At 43.2% G+C, this 17,787-nt stretch overlaps 1 protein-coding gene across 1 annotated transcript; it reads right to left on the reverse strand.

Moving 5' to 3' along the window:
• Nucleotides 1-2,045: 2,045 nt before the first annotated feature.
• LOC144613897 (uncharacterized) lies at nt 2,046-12,634 on the reverse strand. Its single transcript, XM_081790590.1, is given in 7 exon segments — nt 2,046-2,290; nt 2,371-2,472; nt 2,475-2,589; nt 3,347-3,637; nt 8,435-8,802; nt 11,086-11,212; nt 12,611-12,634. Coding segments are annotated over 7 exon segments (1,161 nt in total). The 3' UTR covers nt 2,046-2,156.
• Between the last annotated feature and the right edge of the window lie 5,153 nt (nt 12,635-17,787).

Genomic DNA, 17,787 nt, shown 5'->3' on the forward strand with positions numbered 1-17,787 from the left:
TTTTAAATGTTTATTTTTTGAGAGAGCACATGCGACTGCAGGGAGGGACAGAGAGAGAGACAAAGAGAGAGGATCAGAAGCCAATTCCACACTATCAGCACAGTGCCTGACACGGTGCTTGAACCCATGAGCCGTGAGATCCTGACCTGAGCTGAAGTCCGACACTTAACTGACAGAGCCACCCAGGCGCCCCGAGCACTCATGAGTCTCTTAAGGGATGTGTATTTACCAAAAATCATTCCCACAACTTTACATTCATTCAGCTTCTTTCCAGGGTGGGTTTTCACACACAGATTAAGATTTATAAGATGGATACACCATTTCCCATGAACCCGATAACCACAGTTTCTCTCCACTATGGATTATCATTTTTTACTAAAGGTCAAAAGCCAAAAACCACACACACACACACACACACACACACACACACACACACACACAGGCATTTCCCTTTGCTGCCTCTGTGAGATTCATAACATTTGCTGCCTCTGTAAGATTATCAAAGATTATCAAAGATTTGCTTATGGGGCAGAAGTAAAGTTTTCCCGCATTCATCTTACCATCAGAAGGTTTCTCTCCACTGCATGTTATGACTTACTCATTGACACCTGAACATTTTTCAGCACTTCTCACAGTCATGAGTCTTCTTGCATATGAAGCAATCAACAATTTCTGAAGGTTTTCCCATATTCCTCGTATGTATAGAAATCTCTCCACTGTTGAGTTTTTACATGTTGAGTTCTTAAAATTACTGTAAGTCTTCCTGTTGTCTTTTACATTTTTAGGGTTTGATGCCAGTATGAAGTCTCAGGTGGATATTAAGGCCTCAGCACTAAGGTTTTCCCCATATTTCTTACATACAGATGGCCGATCCCTAGAGTGAGCTATGTGCTATCAAAGCATGTGAACATATTTTAAGCTGTATCTCATTCTTACCTTCACATGACTTTTACAGTAATCTCTTATTTATTTATTTATTTATTTATTTACTGCACATGCTAATGGGAGGGGCAGAGAGGGAGAGGGAGAATCTCAAGTGGGCTCCATGCACAGCACAGAGCCCGATGATGTGGGGCTCATCTCACAACTGTGAGATCATGACCTAAGCCAAAATCAAGAGTCAGGTGCTTAACCAACTGAGCCACCCAGGCGCCCCTATTAGTTATTTTTACATAATCCGAGATCAAGAGTCACATGCTCTACCAACTGAGCCAGCCAGGCGCTCCTGAGTTCTACAGAAATTTTAGGTACGTAAAATTAATGTTAGCGCAACAACAACAAAGACTCTCCCACACTCCTTGTAACTGTAGGGTTCTCTCAAGTGTGAGTTCTTACACGTTCTGTAAGGTATGAACACTTACTGCTCTCCCACATACATTATACGAATGGGAATTCTGCCCTAGGGAAGTTCCTATCACGTAAGGATGAAAAATGAGTAAAGCGATCTCACATTCTTTAATTTCATAAGGTTCTTTATCCAAATGAGTTTAGATGTGAATATGAAAGGGGTTCCTGGGTGGCTCAGTCAGTTAGGCGTCCCACTTCGGCTCAGGTCATGATCTTGTGGTTCATGGGTCCGAGTCCCACATTGGGTTGTGTGCTGACAGCTCAGGGCCTGGAGCCTGTTTCACATTCTGTGTCTCCCTGTCTCTTTCTGCCCCTCCCCTGCTCACACTCCGTCTCTCAAAAATAAATAAACGTTAAAAAATTTTAAAAAGATGTGAATACTAAGGCCTGAGGAACATTTGCAGGTGTTTCTCAAGTGCTGAAGACTGAGTGGAGGTTTTCCCACATTCCCTACATTCATATGGTTTCTCTCCAGCGTGAGTTCGCACGTGCATGTTAAAGCACATGAAGTATCTGAAGGCTTTCCCACATTCTTTACATTTGTATGGCTTTTCCTGCAGTGTGTGTTCACATGTGCATACCGAGATTTGTGGAACGAGCAAAAGCTTTCCCACGTTCTTTACAAGCATAGGCCTTCTCTCCAGTATGAGTTCTTTTTTTTAAAATTTTTTTTTTTTTTTTAATTTATTTTTGGGACAGAGAGAGACAGAGCATGAACGGGGGAGGGGCAGAGAGAGAGGGAGACACAGAATCGGAAACAGGCTCCAGGCTCCGAGCCATCAGCCCAGAGCCCGACGCGGGGCTCGAACTCACGGACCGCGAGATCGTGACCTGGCTGAAGTCGGACGCTTAACCGACTGCGCCACCCAGGCGCCCCCAGTATGAGTTCTTAAATGTGTGGTAAGGCCCGATGACTGAGTGAAAGCTTTCCCACACTGCCTGCCTTCATGTGGCTTCTCTCTGATGCGCGACCTTACGTGCTGAGCAGTGAAGAATTATTAAAGGCTTTTCCACATTCCTTACATTCATGTAGTTTTTCTCCAGTGCGGCTTCGCATGTGTAAAAGAAGTCCTGTGGATCAAGTAAAGGCTTTCCCACATTCCACACATACAGAGGGCTTTTTCTGCTGTGAGTTCTTCTGTGACCTGTACGGTATGAGGAATGAGTGAAGGCTTTCCCGCAGTCTTTACATTCATGTGGCTTCTCTCCAGTGTGGTGTCTCACATGTACCTTACGGGATGACTAACAAAAGTTCTCCGACAATGTCTCTCCCTTGTGTTTTCATGTGTGTTTCTGAGTTTTCGTGTGCCCAGTAAGGTCTGAGAGCTAGCCAAAAGCTTTATCATGTTGAACCCTCTCAGTTTTCTCTCCGACAGGGATTTCTTTGAGCAAAGTACAAATAAAGTTCGTTTCAAAGGCTTCTCCATTCTCATCACCCCTAGAAGTTTCCTGTCTAATGTGAGTCGTGAGTGTCCACTCAACGCTCTTTGACACAGGTTAGAACCGTCTCGTCTTGCCCAGCACTGCTTCTCTCCTGCTGATTAGGGTTTAAATGACAACTAAAGACTTTTTCACACTCATTATGAAAGAATTCTCCCCTCATCACAACTTTTATATATTGGAAACATCATAATTGAAGGCTTTGGTTTTTTGTTTTTCCATTTAAGTGTACAGAGATCCTGCCCTGTTTTTGAGTTATTTTAAGCTGAACAGACAGACTCTGAGGCTAGGACCCTGCATCATATCCTCTACTTTCACAGTATCTTACACAGTTACTCCGGTAATTACCCATACTACATCATTTAAAACCTAAATTATTCCAACTAAATCCCTGTGTATCAAAAACTGAACACCTGAGCTGTGTATATGTGGACCTCTGAGGAGAAACAGGTGTGAAATAGGTTTGGCGTGCTCCTCGAGTTCCTGATATTCAAAGAATCTTCACAGATTCTGCTTTCTTTGGGTAAACGACATTTATTTCATATCATTCTCCTGGATTTTGTACTTCTGGCCCTGATGTGGGGAAAGGAAATACTTTTGGAGATCTTACCAACTGTATTCCATTTGGTGTTTTTTCCCAAGGAATCTCATGAAGGGGTGTGGAACCTTTGGTTTGGAGTTGCAAGTCCACTTCTGGAAAAAAGTGGGACAATGTAGTCTTGGCGAAAAATTCTGGGATAAAATTGTTTAAAAGCACATGGACTGACGCCACAAAATATGGCGGAGGAGGGAATTCCTGGGCTCCTTCCCACCAGAAAACCAACAAGTTTACAAAAACTATCAAAATAAACTATCACAGCAGTTTGAAATCTAGTAAAAAATGTACATTCACAAAGGGAGCACTGATGGAAGCAGCAGCTATAATTCAGCTCATCAAGAGGGGCGCCTGGGTGGCTCAGTTGGTTGAGCATCTGACTTCGGCTCAGATCATATCATGGTTTGTTGGTTCAAGCCCAGCATCGGGCTCTGTGCTGACAGCTTAGAGCCTGGAGTCTGTTTCAGAATGTGTGTCTCCTTCTCTCTCTGCCCCTCCCCTGCGCACTCTCTCTCTCTCTGTCCCTCAAAAATAAATGTTAAAAAAACAAAAAATAAATTCATCAAGTGAGTGCTGAGGCATTTTAATTACCCACCTACCATCCCCACTCTTCGGATCAGCTCCAGCCGTGTAGACAACAGGATGCATCCTTGAGCAAGTTGCGAGGGATCAAAGGAGCGTTATGGACCTTGTTCTCAAAGAAGCACCACTGGGTGCTTCGATCTTTCTGGTAGCTTCCTTGAGTATCACCGCTGCAAGGGTGTGCGTTGTATCACCCAACTCAGAGAGTTCCAGGAACAAGGCAGCATCTCAGACAACTTTTTTTTTTAATTTTTTAAAATTTTTATTCATTTTTGAAAAAGAGACAGAGCACAAGCAGGGATGGGGAGGAGAGAGAGGGGGACACAGAATCAGAAGCAGGCTCCAGGCTCTGAGCTGTCAGCACAGAGCCCAATGCAGGGCTCAAACCCACGAACCATGAGATCATGACCTGAGCCAAGGTCGGATGCTCAACCGACTGTGCCACTCAGGCGCTGCTCAGACAACTTCTGATGAAGATATCTAGAGCCAAAATATTGCCTAGAGCAGCCCGAGGAAAGGGACAGCATTTGGGACAAACAAAACATAGCCTGAAAGGCCTTAGAAGGCACAGACTGGAAATGTTGATATGTGCGTGAATAGGGGTTTTATTTTATTATTTTTTTAATGTTTATTTTGAAGGAGAGAGAGCACAGCAGGGGAGGGGCAGAGAGAGAGGAACACAGAATCTGAAGCAGGCTTCAGGCTCCAAGCTGTCAGCACAGAGCCTGATTCAGGTCTTGAACTCACAAACTGTGAGATCATGACCTGAGTTAAGTCAGATGCTTAACCAACTGAGCCACCCACTGCCCCTGAATAGGGCTTTAAAAGCTCGAGTGTTTACCAGAGAACCAAGAAGTCCATAAGCACACCTGGGGCTGGATGCATGCTGGGAAAGGGTGAGAGGATCCAAAGAAGATCCAAAGATCAACCTCTGGCTGATCTTCAGGATCCACTCCAGCAGGGACGGAAGACTAAGGAAGAGTTGTAGACGGCCTAGCTAAACACCAAAGGAGTGGCCCAACACACAGCCCATCAACAAAAACCAAAAGAACATTTTTATTTTTCTTCTCTTGGCTCCGGGCATTTAAGGAATTTCTGTCACTCTAGTTTAGTGACCACTAAATTAACAGAACACAGATTTCAGGGACAGCACTAAAAAGAAATGCAGAACATACAAAAATAATTTATAAAAGCCACTAAGCAAACATCAACAATACACAACAAGCAGCAACAGCAAACCCTGGGAGAGGGGTGAATCAGATTTTCAAACAGCTGCATTATGATATCTAGAATTTATGTTTCTAGGGCTCCTGGGTGGCTCAGTCAGCTGAGCATCTGACTCTTGATTTCGGCTCATGTCACTATCCCAGGGTTGTGGGATTGAGCCCCGTGTTGGGCTCTGTGCTGCGTGTGGAGCCTGCTTGGGATTCTCTCTTTCTTTCTCTTTCTCTCTATCTTTCTTTTTCCCCTTCTGCCTCTCTCTTGCTCATTTACTCTAAAATTTAAAAAAAAAAAAAATTGTTCCTAAAAGCCAAGGCACTAGACTTAGTAACAACCTTAAATCCATTTGTTTCAACACACCCAGCTAACAGAAACCATGGACAAAGAACTATAGGAAACTAGAAGAATTGTGTTTCGCTAAAGAAATTATCAATAAGAGACAGAAACAAAAAAGAATCAAAAGATGGGCACCTGGGTGAGTCAGTTGATGAAGTGTCGGACCTCAGCTTGGGTCATGATCTCAAAGTTTGTGGGTTCGAGCCCCATGATGGGCTCTGTGCTGACAGCTTGGAGCCTGGAGCCTGCTTTGGATTCTGTCTTCCTCTCTCTCTGCCCCTCCCCCACTCATACTTTGTCTCTCTTTCTCTCTCTCCTTCTCTCTCTCTCTCAAAAATGAATAAATGTTAACACAAATTCTTTTTTTTTTAAAGAACCAAAAGAACTAAAAAGTACAGTATCAAAAATGGGTGGTACAGGGGCACCTGGGTGGCCCAGCTGGTTAAGCATCCAGCTTCAACCCAGGTCATGATCTCATGGTTCCTGAGTTCTAGCCCCGAGTCGGGCTCTGTTCTGACAGCTCAGAGCCTGGAGCCTGCTTTGGATTCTGTCTCCCTTTCTCTCTCTCTGCCCCTCCCCCTTTTGTGTGCGCTCTTGCTTGCAAACTATCTCTCTAAAATAAATAACTCAAAAAAAAAATGGGTGGTACAGGCGAAAGGATAGACATAAACATAAATCCAGAAAAAGAAAAGAAAAAAAAAAAAAAAAACATACTCTCAACAGTGTGCCAGGACAATTTAATGGGGGAAAGAATAGTCTCTTCAACACTAGTGCTAGGATACCTGGATAGCTCTATGCAGAAGAATCAAAGCAGACCCCTGATTCAGACCATATACACAAATTCACTCAAAATGGATCAAAAATCTGGGGCGCCTGGGTGGCTCAGTCGGTTTAGCGTCTGACTTCAGCTCAGGTCATGATCTCTCGGTCTGTGAACTCCAGCCCCACGTTGGGCTCTGTGCTGACAGCTCAGAGCCTGGCGTCTGCTTTGGATTGTGTCTTACCACCCCCTGCCCCTCCCCCACTAGTGCTCTGTCTCACTCTGTCTCTCAAAAATAAATAAATGTAAAAAAAATTTTTTAATAAAAAAAAATAAAGTAAAAATGGACCAAAAACCTAATGTAAAGGCTAAAACTATTAAAAAATCTTAGAAGAAAGCAAGTGGGTAAATCTTTAGAACCTTGGATCTGACAGTGTCTAATCTTTGTAAGATATGAAAAAGCACCAAAGAAAACAAAGATAAATGGGACCCCACCAAAATTAAAACTGTTTGTGCATCAAAAAACACTACCAAAAAGAGCACAACAATATCCCCCAAATGGGAGAAAAAACATGCAAATCATACATGTGCTTTGGGCCCACTATGAGAGGCCAGAAAGAACTCCTGCACGTCAACAACAAAAAATAACACAGGGTAAAAAAGGGGCAAAGAACTTGAATCAGCATTTCTCCAAAGACACAGAAATGGTCAACAAGCACAGGATAAGATGTTCAACATCATTTGTTTTAGGGAAATGCACATCAAAACCACGGTAAGACACCACTGCCTACTCTAGGATGGTTACTATTAAAACAAAAAAAGAAGATGGGGCACCTGGGTGGCTCAGTCGGCTAAGCATCTGACTCTTGACTTCAGCTCAGGTCATGATCTTACAGTTCATGAGTTTGAGCCCCAAGTGGGGCTCTGTGCTGACAGCGCAGAGCCTGCCTGGGATTCTCTCTCTCCCTCACTTTCTGCCCCTCCCCAGCTCGTGCACGTGCACTCTCTCTCTCTCTCTCTCAAAATAAGTAAATTTTTTTAATGTTTATTTTTGAGAGAGAGAGAGAGAGAGAGAGAGAGAGAATGAGTGAGGGAGGGGCAGAGAGAGAGGGAGACACAGAATCCGAAGCAGGCTCCAGTCTCCTAGCTGTCAGCACAGAGCCCGATGTGGGGCTAGAACTCACGAGCTGTGAGATCATGACCTGAGCTGAAGTCGCATGCTTAACTGGCTGAGCCACCCAGGTGCCCCAAAATAAGTAAAATTTTTAAAAAGATTTAAAAACAGAAAAGAAAAAAAGGAAATAAGTGATGATAGCAAGAATGTGGAGTAACTTCTACACTGTCCGAGGGAATATAGTACGGTACAGCCTCTGTATAAAATAGTTTGGTAATTCTTAACAAGTTAAACATAAAAGGACCATATGCCCCCGCACATTGTCATGAAATTGAATTCTGTATGATTTTACTAGATATGTACAGAATAGGTACACCTGTAAATAGAAAGTAGATTAGTGGTTGCAGGGGCTGGGAGGAGGGCTGAACGGAGGCTGACTGCTGATTGGTTACAGGGTTTCCTTTTTTTTTTTTCAACGTTTTTTTTTTTTTTTTTTTTTTTTTATTTATTTTTGGGACAGAGAGAGACAGAGCATGAACGGGGGAGGGTCAGAGAGAGAGGGAGACACAGAATCGGAAACAGGCTCCAGGCTCCAAGCCATCAGCCCAGAGCCTGACGCGGGGCTCGAACTCACAGACCGCGAGATGGTGACCTGGCTGAAGTCGGACGCTTAACCGACTGCGCCACCCAGGCGCCCCCAGGGTTTCCTTTTTAAGCGAAAGTATTTCGGAACTAAAAAGAGCTGATGGTTGCACAACACTGTGAATGTACTCAGTACCAATAAATCACACTCACCAAAATGGTTCATTTGTGTATTTTATCCAAAAAGAAAAAAACATATGGCACATACCTGTATCTAAATATGAGTGGAACATGACAAAAAGGTTGAAAAAAAGGGAACTTGGGACTACACAGAGGGCAGTGTGTTAGAGAAGTCTGGCAATCATAAGAGTATGGGGTCGAAACTGCAGGCAATTTACAAAGCTTAATACTCAGGAAAACTAAGGCTGACGGTAAACAAAAAACACTGAGAGAGTCAGGAAACAAAATAGAAAGTATTGTAAAAAGACCTATCTGCAAGTAATGAAATTTTCAAATGAGCCAGACAGATCTTTCTCAGAGAACACAAGAAGGTTGAGATCAATGGAAATTTAAAGGTAAAGGGAGTAAAAGTTTCCTGAGCAAACTCAGAAATGAAGTGGCTTCGTTCAGCCTTCTCTGAAAAAGGGCAGACCTCCAAAAGCTTGCCAAGTGGCATTTCCAAATGGACCGCACCTTTCCTAGACTGGCATCGCTCTGCACAAAACCATATCATGAACTTATCCTGCAGAACTCCTCTCCCTCCTGTCCTCGGCAATTCTGCTCCTTCCAATGCAGAGCTGAGATCAGGTTTGCATGATTTGTATCCTACTTAAGGGAAAAATACATAAAGAGAATGCTTCAAGACACGAAACGCAGGTCTTTGGATAGGAACCAACATTTTAGCCTTCACGGTTTCTGAAGACGGTGAAGTCTCACTTTACAAACAGCAAAATCATCACATGAAATTTTAAATCAATGCAATAAAACTATTCTAAAAAGAACAAAAATCGAAGTACAGGGGCATCTGGGTGGCTCAGTCGGCTAAGCATCCGACTTCAGCTCAGGTCATGATCTCACAGTCCATGAGTTCGAGCCCCGCGTCGGGCTCTGTGGTGACAGCTCAGAGCCTGGAGCCTGCTTCAGATTCTGTGTCTCCCTCTCTCTCTGCCCTTTCCCCTGCTCATGCTCTGTCACTCTCTGTCTCAAAAATAAATAAAAACATTAAAAAACATTTAAAAAAATCGAAGTACATTCTTTGTGCCCTCAAAAGACTAGAGAACTCTAAGACCTGAAAATCACATCCGGCCTCATACACATCTTAAGTCTTAAGGTTTTGCAAAACTAAAAGGCAACCGACAGAATGGGAGAAGATATTTGCAAACGACATATCAGACAGAGGGTTAGTATCCAAAATCTATAAAGAACTTCTCAAGCTCAACACCCAAAAAACAACTAATCCAGTAAAGAAATGGGCAAAAGACATGAATAGACACTTCTCCAAAGAAGACATCCAGATGGCCAACCGACACATGAAAAAATGCTCAACATCACTCATCATCAGGGAAAGACAAGTCAAAACCACAATGAGATACCACCTCACACCCGTCAGAATGGCTAACAGTAACAACTCAGGCAACAACAGATGTTGGTGAGGATGCAAAGAGAGAGGATCTCTTTTGCACTGCTGGTGGGAATGCAAGCTGGTGCAGCCACTCTGGAAAACAGTCTGGAGGCTCCTCAAAAAACTAAAAATAGAACTACCCTATGACCCAGCAATTGCACTACTAGGCATTTATCCAAGGGATACAGGTGTGTTGTTTTGAAGGGGCACATGCACCCCCGTGTTTATAGCAGCACTATCAACAATAGCCAAAGTATGGAAAGAGCCCAAATATCCATCAACGGATGAATGGATAAAGAAGATATGGGAGATATATATATATATATATATATATATATATATATATATATATATATATATACACACACACACACACACACACACACACACACACACACACACACACACAATGGAGTATTACTCAGCAATCAAAAAGAATGAAATCTTGCTATTTGCAACTATGTAGATGGAACTGGAGGGTATTATGCTAAGTGAAATTAGTCAGAGAAAGATAAATATCATATGACCTCACTCATATGAGGACTTTAAGAGACAAAACAGATGAACATAAGGGAAGGGAAATAAAAATAATATAAAAATAGGGAGGGGGACAAAACAGAAGAGACTCATAAATATGGAGAACAAACAGGGTTACTGGAGGGGGTGTGGGAGGGGTGATGAGCTAAATGGGTAAGGGGCACTAAGGAATCTACTCCTGAAATCACTGTTGCACTATATGCTAACTAATTTGTATGTAAATTTAAAAAAATTAAATTAAAAAACAAAACAAACAAGTAAAGGGGGAAAAAAAACAGAGGCAAATCAAGAAGCAGACTCTTAATTATAGGGAACAAACTGATGATTACCTGAGGGAAGGGGAGCAGGAGGGATGGGTTAAATAGGTGATGGGGATTAAGGAGTACACTTGTTGTAATGAGCATGGGTTACTATGCGGAAATGCTGAATCACTATATTGTATACCTGAAACTAACACTGTATGTTAACTATAATGAAATTAAAATAAAAACTGAAAAAAAAAGTAATAAAATAAAATAAAGCCTTAAGGTTTTCATGGGGTGCCTGGGTGGCTCAGTCGATTAAGCATCCAACTTCGGCTCAGGTCATGATCTCACAGTTTGTGAGTTCAAGCCCTGTGTCAGGCTCTGTGCCGACAGCTCAGAGCCTGGAGTCTTCCCTGGAGTCTGGGTCTCCCTCTCTCTGCTCCTCCCCCATTCACGCTCTGTCTCTGTCTCTCAAAAATGAATGTTAATTAAAAAAAAATTTTTTTAAGTCTTAAGGTTTTCAGTCCCTAAAAGAGTATCATTTATCTAGACAGATCTTCATTTGCACAGGGAATCCTCCAGAGAGTGAGGCCCCTGAGGCCAGGGATTATGTCTGTCTTGTTTACCACAGTCTTCCCATTTGACAGCAAAGGTACTTAAGAAACAATTTTCTCATAAGGGGTTCAGTGAAGAAACGATGCTTACCTAGTGTGATGAGATTCTGGTAGTTCTCCAACATCGCATCTCTGTAGAGAGCAACCTGTGTTTGATCCAACAAAGTCCACTCCTCCTGGGTAAAGTCCACAGCTAGATACTCAAAGGTCACTAAGTGCTAAACCACCAGACATATGCTGCCTTCAGCAAACTACCATCTTGTTTGAGGTTCTCAGAAAGATGAAGGACTGAGGAAGGTAGACCAGAAGCCTACAGTACTCTCGGGCCCAGATCTCGTCTGCTCTCCAGCTATAGACGTGCCTGGTGATCACAGCCAGTCATGTGGATTTACCAGCATGTCTGACATGTGATGAAACTTATGTTACCACAACTTTATTGTGGGCGCTTCTTGCTTTATTTTCCTCCTCTATTTATAGGCTGCGGTTAGCACTGAGCACACCGTAACACTCTGTAAAATCTACTAAGAGATGAATTATTTCCACAGTAACACATGCATTCCATGAGATTAGATACCTTCATATCATTCCTCAGTATCTATCATAACACTCAGCGAAACGGTAAGCCAACAAGCATGACCAAGCATCAGAAAGAATTAACGAATACGGAGATAAAAGAATCACATCCAATATAATCCCTATGTATTCTGAGATGGCATGAGTCCTGGAGACATTTACCTGGGACTCATTCCTTAAGCAGGGCCATTAATTGCTATAAAAAGCCTGGGGTCATTACAAGAAGATACGGCTACCACAGAGAGAAACAGGACATTCTGAAGAAAGGTCAACTTTCTACTTACCTGAGAAGAATCCATCAGTAACCCAGCCACCGTCCTTGCCTCTTCGAGTTTCCTTTCCTCTAAAGACAGAAAAGGTCCCAAGAAAGATGACCTCAGAGAGAAGAAGGCCATGAACTCTGAAGCCAATCCAATTCCAATAACCACATGCCTACGAACGGTCCACACCATGCACAGAACACACACCAAACACGCTAATTCCATATGACTGAGTTACCTGGAACAAGTCGATGATTTTCTGGATCTTGCTACCCAAGAGATACAGGTTAAAAATTCCATCTTACAGGTGCCTGGGTGGCTCAGTCAGTTGAGCATCCAACTTTTGATTTCAGCTCAGGTCATGATCTCACAGTTATGAGATCGAGCCTCGGGTCAGGCTCCACACAGTCTGCTTGGGATATTCTCATTCTCTCTCTCCCTGCCCTTGCCCCGCACGTGCATGTGGGTGCTCTCTCTCTCAAAATAAATAAACATTGTTTTAAAATTCCATCTTGAGTTATACAAATTACAGTGAGGCAAAGCTGTTTGACACAATAGAATTCGTGAATATATTACCCCCTAAAAAAGCGCACACACACACACACACCTTCCTGCATCTCAAATCCCAGAAACCTGACTTATACACACTCTGCTCATTTCAATCATGCTTATATGGTCCACCGCATGATCACTCAGCCCCGAGTGCTGGCTCTGCCATTTGTGAAGGAACTACATGAAGCAAACAAATTTGGAAAGAAGCATCAGCAAGGACTCACCACCCACCTGATTCACATCAAGGTTTGCCATCCTGTGAATCTGATAAGAGTTTCCAGAATATTCCATCTCTTGCTCAGACCACTTCAGAGGAGCTTTTGAGTTTAAGACGTTGATCTCAATTTCTCTTCATACACTGGAGTATCTGGCTAACTGGTTCACAACATCCATCATTAAACAACAGACATTTTTCCTCAATCATCAACCATCACTCTTTTGCCATATCTGTGCAGATGAAAACACGTGACAGCTGTTGAAAACCGTCTAATACCCTATCATACAAATATTATCAACTGCTATTTACTATTATTAGTAGTTGTACATATATAATCTCCTTTCGTTGTTAGAACAACACTCCAAATTGGGTATAAATAACTATCATTTAATAATACTCCGTCCACACCCTCTGCTGGGCATAATGGAGATGAGAAATACAAAAGGTTTTATGAAATCAGAAGTCCCTCTGAGTACCCACTGCTGGAGCTTGGCTGGATTTGGAAACTTCACCTCCTTCTGTCTCTTACTGCTTCATGCAGTCAGCTAATATTCAGTAAGGACCCTCTTTAAGCGAGGCCAGGTATGAGGCAATGAGGAGGGAACAGTTCTTGGGGATCTCACAATTAAATGGGGCAATGGCGGGGCGCCTGGGTGGCTCAGTCGGTTGAGCGGCCGACTTCGGCTCAGGTCATGATCTCAAGGTCTGTGAGTTCGAGCCCCGTGTTGGGCTCTGTGCTGACAGCTCAGAGCCTGGAGCCTGTTTCGGATTCTGTGTCTCCCTCTCTCTGACCCTCCCCCGTTCATGCTCTGTCTCTCTCTGTCTCAAAAATAAATAAACGTTAAAAATAAATAAATAAATAAATAAATAAATAAATAAATGGGGCAATGGAGGTAATAAACAGATGGACATCTGAAACTAATATTGTGATTTTAGAAAAACTCGAAATACATTTCTAATGTTAGCCACTCCAACAGTGTCGGAAACACATTGTTGTTTTTATGTCGAAACTGAAGGCTTTCCATATTTTCTCACAATTAACCAAAGATTAGTACACAAATATATTGTGCATCTTTTTGCCTTTTCATATTGCTGTTCGGTTCTACTTTTCTCCATTAAGTATTGGTTTTATTTTTATTCACCCTTTCAGTACATTTTCTTCTTCTCCCTCTCCTCCTCCTCCTCCTCCTCCTCCTCCTTTTTGAGAGAGAGAGGGGAGAGAAGCAGGGCTTGCCCTGCTGGGGCTCGTGCTCACCTGAAATGGGGCTCAAGCTCAACGGATGTGCAAACTCACAAACCGTGAGATCCTGACCTGAGCTGAAGTCTGATGCTTAACCAACGGAGTCACCCAGGCTCCCAGTATATTTTCTTCTACTTCTATATTCCTTGCTCAACTTTATCAAGCAGCGCCCTAGTTCCATTTCTTAAACTTCTTTTATGGAATTACAGCATACATATGACTAAGGGAGGCGATCATGAATAAAAATCTCAATGAAGTATTCAGAAATGAACAGCCCCATGTAACATCATTCCAGGTTGAGAAATAGAATATTTCCATATCCAGCATCTCAGACATATTCCTTGTCTCTTTTCCAAATCGCTAACTCCATGCTTCCCAACTGCAACCACTATCCTGGCATTTAACACTCGGCAGTGTACTGCCTATTTTTGAATTTTTATTTAATTTTTTTAATGCGTATTTATTTTTGAGAAAGAGAGAGAGACGGAGGGAGGGGCAGAGAAGAGACAGACAGAGAATGCCAGGCAGGCTCTGAGCTGTCAGCACAGAGCCCAACGTGGGGCTCAATCTCACAAACCATGAGATCATGACCTGAGCCAAAATCAAGAGTCAGACGCTTTTCTGACTGAGCCACTCAGGCACCCCATTTTTTTTTCTAACCTTTTTAATGTTTATTTACTTTTGAGAGAGAGAATTTTAAAGAAAAGGTATCTAACAGCATGCAATCTTTTGTGTCTGGCTTCTTTCATCGGACATTGCTTGTGAGCTTCATCCAAGGGGTTAACCTCTGCGTTCCTTCTTTGCTCATTTTGAGTATGCCACAAAAAATATACGCCACAAGTCATCGACTCATCCCTTGATCCACTTTCAGTTATTTCCAAGCGAGGGATATTTCAAATAATGATGTTACATATAGTGTTTATGTTCAATTGGTGGCCATGTGTGTGCATCACTGGTGTGTCACCACCAGATCATATTTAGTTGATATACTTTAAAAATGGGTTTCCACTAGCAGTCTACGAACATCTCAACCAATACCGGGCACTGTCCCTTTTCAGTTTTACTTTTAGCCATTCAGTGTGTGCAGTAGTATCACACTGTGGTTTTTATTTGCAAATCCCTGGTTGCTAATGACATCGAGCACCTCTTTATATATTCGTTGCCCATCTGTTTTTGTTTTTAATGGAAGGGCCTATGCAAACCTCTTGTTCATTTCTCACTTCCGGTATTAATTTACAGGAGTTTTTACATAACTTCTTTGTTGTTACACGGGAGGCAATTAACCCCATGCTAAAGATCAAATATGCCTGCAACTTATTTCCACCTCCTTACTTTCAAAGAGGTTACCACAAACATTTAACTCTACACACGGAGAGAGATGTAGAGAAGGTACACTACGCATGCTAAATACTAACAACTGGTCAATGTACAGCAAGGTAACACCTGAACAATTCATCCCATTTCAGTAACGGGTGGCCACAGCCAGAGCTTTTCCGTCCAGTCCCCACCGGAACGCACCGCAATCGCCACGTCGGAGAGAAGGGGGCGCTGCGGCCGTTTTCCACAACGGCGTACACGTTTCTCCTCTGGAGAAAGGACACAGTTTGTTCTGGCAGCTTTCGCAGAGAGGCTCACAGCGGGCAGAGAGAAAGCCCTGCCTCCACCCGGGACCCCGAGCCGCGGCCCCGACCCCCACCCGCGCGGGCGGAGCCGACCGAGGCTCTGGGACGGACCCGGGCGGCCGCGGTCCCTCGGACGCGGTGCACCCGCGATTCCCTGCCACTCGCGGAAGCTGGAAACCTCCCGGGAGCCAGCGCATTAGAAGCGGGGCGGAGCTCGAAGTGAGTCGGTTTCCGATTGGCACTTCCGCTTCCGGTTTCCGGCACGAGGTCAGCGTACGCGACGGGGCCTCCGGAGCAGAGGGGTTGGGTCCGGGGTGGCAGCCGCTGCTGCCGGATGTCTGGGGAGCGGGCTGGAGCTGGGTCCCGAGCTGGCTGTCGCACCCACCACGTCCGAGGCGCAACGCTGGGATGTCCGAGGGCAGGGGACGGAGTTAGAAGCGGCACGGACACGGTGGGCGGGGTTTGCCCCCAGTTCCGGGCCACGGAAGCTCTTGAAATGCTCTCTCTTCTTCAAGACTTTCTCCTCGTTGGTTCAGCCCCAGCCGGCGCTCTGCATATTTATAAAGATGAGCCTGCTAGCCCGTAAAATGAGCTCCCAGCTCATCAGTCCTCTCGCTGACCTTCAGCTTTAAGGTAGAATCCTCATAGCACATAATTAACCCATTTAAAATGTACCATAGTATAGTCAGGGTTGTGTATCCATCACCACAATCAATTTTAGTGCATTTTCATAATCACAAAAGGAAACCCAGTACCCTCTTAGCCATAATCTTCCCACCTCACCACCCCCACTCCCCCAGCCCAAAGCAACAATGTAGTTTGGTGTTTTTTTTTGTTTGTTTTGTTTTTTGTCTCTGGGGATTTGCCCATTCTAACATTTCATGTAAACAGGATATTACAACATGTGGTCTTCGTGTCTGGCCTTCTTTGACTTCCATAATGTTATCAAGGTTCATCCATGTTGTAGTGTGTACCAGCCTTTATTTCTTTTTCTTACTGAATAGTATTCCACTGTATGGGTGTGTCACAATTTATCCACTCAATAGTGAATGGACATTGGGTTATTTCCACTTTTTTTGGCTATTAAAAATAACATGGCGGGGGTGGTGCGCCTGGGTGGCTTATTCGGTTAAGAGTTGTGTCAGACTTTGAATCAGGTCATGATCTCACAGTACGTGGGTTCAAGCCCACGTCAGGCTCTGTGCCGACAGCTCGGAGCCTCCTTCAGATTCTGTGTCTTCCTCTCTCTCTGCCCCTCCCCCATTCGCACCCTGTCTCTCTCAAATATAATAATCAAAACACATTAAAAAATAACATAGGATATTTTTTGAACAGTGATCAGAGGAAAATTCATATTCCTAAATGTATCCTTAAAAGTGAGATAATAAAAAATAAATTCCAAGCTAAAAGACAAACAAAAAAACCTAGAAATAGAATATCAATGTAACCCAACCTAGAAAATTATATAGGAATTTACACTACCAAAGAGCATCAAGCTCAGATAGATTGGTTTTTGGTTGAGTGGGGGTGGCAACAGCTTTATTGAGACAGAATTCACATATAATTCATCCGTTTACTTTTTTTAATATTTATTTACTTTTGAGAGAGAGCACAGAGGGGGAGGGGGAGAGAGAGAGGAAGACAGGATCCAAAGCAGGCTCAGAGCTGACAGCAGAGAGCCCAATGTGGGGCTTGAACTCAGGAACCAGGAGACCTGAACCAAAGTCAGACGCTTAACCAACTGAGCCACCCAGATGCCCACGATTCACCCAAAGTGTATATTCAGTGGTTATTATATTCACAGAGTTGTGAAACCATTGCCACAATCAGTTTGAGAACAATTTCACCATCCCCAGCTCCCCATCCCATCCCATCCCTAAGCAGCTATTAATTTATTTATTGTCTCTATAGATTTGCCTATTTGATGATTTCACATAAGTTTTAAAAACTAAGTGGTCTTTTGTGACTGATTTCTTACACATAGCATAAACTTTTCAAGGTTAATTTATACTGTAGCATTTATCAGTATTTTATTAAGTTTATTTATTTACTTATTTACTTAAGTAAACCTTTACACCAACATGAGGCTTGAACTCATGACGCCCAGATCAAGAGTTTTATGCTCTTCCAACTGAGCCACCCAGGTGCCCCAGTATTTCATTCTTTTTGACTGATGAACAACATTCCTATCAGTTGGTGGACATGGGGGTTGTTTTCACTCTTTGGCCGTTTTGAATAATGCTATGAAATATTGTTGTGCAAGTTTTTATGTGGACATGTTTTCATTTCTTTTGGGTATATGCCTAGGACTGGAACTGCTGGGTCATAT

This window comes from Panthera onca, chromosome A2, assembly GCF_046562875.1.
Source record: "Panthera onca isolate mPanOnc1 chromosome A2, mPanOnc1 haplotype 2, whole genome shotgun sequence".
Classification (NCBI taxonomy): Eukaryota; Metazoa; Chordata; class Mammalia; order Carnivora; family Felidae; genus Panthera; species Panthera onca.